Source organism: Miniopterus schreibersii (genome assembly GCF_964146895.1).
Source record: "Miniopterus schreibersii genome assembly, chromosome: 7".
Taxonomy (NCBI): domain Eukaryota; kingdom Metazoa; phylum Chordata; class Mammalia; order Chiroptera; family Miniopteridae; genus Miniopterus; species Miniopterus schreibersii.
In genome coordinates this window covers 26,054,367-26,057,205 of record NC_138108.1, presented here as the reverse complement: position 1 = coordinate 26,057,205, position 2,839 = coordinate 26,054,367, and the positions used below count along the sequence as shown (strand labels likewise).

At 38.5% G+C, this 2,839-nt stretch overlaps 1 protein-coding gene across 1 annotated transcript; it reads right to left on the bottom strand.

Annotated features, from left to right (window-relative positions):
* Positions 1–216: 216 nt before the first annotated feature.
* On the bottom strand, positions 217–2,636 carry LOC308559272 (uncharacterized protein C2orf66; the record flags this gene model as incomplete). Its single annotated transcript, XM_081141834.1, has 3 exons — positions 217–283; positions 1,513–1,718; positions 2,517–2,636. 2 exons carry the CDS (start codon positions 2,634–2,636, stop codon positions 1,539–1,541), a joined length of 300 nt encoding a protein of 99 aa, XP_080997960.1. The 3' UTR covers positions 217–283; positions 1,513–1,538.
* Positions 2,637–2,839: the final 203 nt, after the last annotated feature.

Sequence of the window (2,839 nt, the reverse complement as noted above, 5' to 3'; positions counted from 1 at the left end):
GATTGTTAAAATGTAATATATACATATAAGACAAGCTTAAAGGAAACATAATTTAGGAGGTCATTTCTATTGACTTTATAGTGTTTTGTAATTTTTACAAATATATGTAGTGCTCTACATTGATATTTACAGTTATAGAGTGGGGGGAAAAAACCAAATTATGTGACTTATATGCATAAAATCATTATAAATTGACAAAAGCAGAGGGGGGGTAGTTTAGCGATGATCACGATAGAATTTTTCTAACGAGAGGTTTCCTCTGTGGTTTATGATAGCCAGATACCTGAAAGAACAAGAAGCTGTTCTAATGAGACAGAAAATGAAGACTATACAAGTAACACAAAGACTCAAAGGTCAATGTATTTCAACAAAAACTCTTTTTGTCTTTATTTTCTAATCAGAGATGTAAGGAAAGGAGCGCTTATAATTATAAAATATTCTCCAAGTCAGAAGCTTTGCTTCTTTCACCGTGTTGAAGGAGTCCCATTATATTATGATAGCGCCCACTTGTGCTTTCTCTGTGTCCTGCCCTCAAACATGACCTCATTCCACACTCACAGGAAAGAATGCATTTGATAGTTTCTCTGATACTTTCTGTGAGTTAGAGATTAATATCTGCAATTTATAGCTGAAGGAACCAAGGCTTGCAAGCAAATTGCATGCAGTAGTGTCTTATGCTAAAGTAGGTACTGTGGTATAAATAACCATTCTGTGTTAGTTGCTGATAGCCTAGGGCCTAAGTGTGAAAAATAGTTCAGGGAATGCTTCATTAACATCTTTCTGTTTGTTCCATTTTATTTTCTCAAGTAGGGGAGTTATCAAGTGCATTTACCACATGGTAAGTTGCATCTTCTTTTTAGAACATCCTTTTTTTTTTTTTTTAAGTCATCACATTTAAAAGGACTGATAGTCAACATCCTTTCACATGCACAGTAAAGTGCAATAGCAGTATATTTTCTCGCAGTTTCATTCTCACCTTGCATAGGAGTAGATTTTAATTATGGTTCAGTTCCCTTTATTATTCAGCTGAACAAAAAGCTAATAGATTAGAATCATAATGTATTTTCTTGGAATGCACCATACCTATTTTTTTAAATGTCAGGTACTCATTTGGTATGATTGCTAAAGTAATAAGAATAATAAAATTCAAATATTAAACACAAATACATTTCTAACTTTTTTCCTATGAGAAAAATTCAGCTTAGCTATATGACCTGGTCTGAAAAAAAAGGGTATAGGTAAAAGTGTGTGGTAGTCTATTAAATGTGATAATCCTATTAAGAGTGATAATTCTATTATTTTACTATATCTCTTCCCAGAAAACTGCTTAAAAAAAATCACAATGTCATTGCTTTTTAAAACCAGACATGAAATACCTGAACCAAGTCTACATGTTACCAGTGATGAGTATCTTCTAAACTAAGCATTTATTTCTATGAGGAAATAAAATCATTTTTCAGATAAATACTTTCGAAATCTCTTTGAGTTGTGTGTTTGGGAGTAAAGGGATACCTTCTACCTGCTCTCAGAAGAAACATTCAGCCTTTGAGGTCATTGGGAAAGGAGTTTTTCTGCGCTTCATAATCAGCAAACGCAGAGGCAAGAAGTTCAGGCTGCAAAGAGAGAGGGCTGGGGTTCCCATTCGCGGAGAAAGTATCTTCAAACCTGTCAAGGTCAAGACCTCTTCCCCTAAAATATGCCTGAAGAGTTCTGAAAAACTGAAGAAAATGTTCAGTTGCCATATATATATAAATTAAACATTCAAAATACTCAAAGATTAATATTCCCCCTACTCCCTCCCAATTGACTTTAGGGCTTATTTAAGAGGCAGGAGGTGGAAAACTCAGACATAGAAGTACAGGCTTTGGCTACTTCTCCCCCTCCCCCTCCACTGTTCTCCACCCTGCCTTCTTTCTGACATTTCAACCCCAAACAAGATCATTCACCATTCTTGGTGGAAATCAAGCGAGGAATATCAATTACTTAACAGCACCAGTCAGAGGGGCGTTGTAAACCATCTTTGAACCAACATCAGAGATTAAATTGAACTCCACAGTGATCAGAGCTTGGCGCCTCCTCTCCGACTGAAAATAAAAAGGCCCCAATCATCATCTTCTGAAATAGTTTTTGTTCAGACACCAACTTTTCAGCTTCCCTTGAGGAAGTGAATGTATACATAGAAGCTGTGCAAAGGGCTATTTGATTGTTTTTATCCTATATTGTTATATTTCTCATCAATGTGCATAAAAGATCACTTACAAATGCAATGTGCCCTGTGTGTATTAGATCATTTCTAAATATAAATGTTTCTCCTTACAGAAAGGAATGTATCTTGGCTAGAGGAACAATAGGATGGCAGCTACGAGGCTGGCAAAACTCTGGTCTGGTCCTGTTGGGGCATCTTCTCAGCCCTTGGCAGCCTCCTCTGCACTGTGCTCTGGCAGAGTGCAGTGCACACAGATCCAGAGAGGCACCGATCCCCCTGCATCCCAGCACGTCCCAGTGTGTGTTCTTACCAGGTCTCGATTTCTGGGGTTGCTGAGTGGCTTCCATTTCTCCCTGTTTCTCAGTGTGGCTCCATGGATAGGCCCAAGTAGCACCAGGGCAACACACAGCAGCAGGGGTGCTTTGGGCATGGTGGAACGCAGCTGAGGGAAGGGTAGGGTGAGGGAAAGAGCCACGGTCACAGCTGAGAGAGAGACAGAGACAGAGAGAGAGGGAGAGAGGGAGGGAAAGAGGGGGAAAGGAGACTAAAGAAAGAAACATTTTTAAAGAGCGATAAAAAAGAAACAGTATCTTGGTTCACCACAATTTGGTTCCCCTCTTTTTCCCCACATTC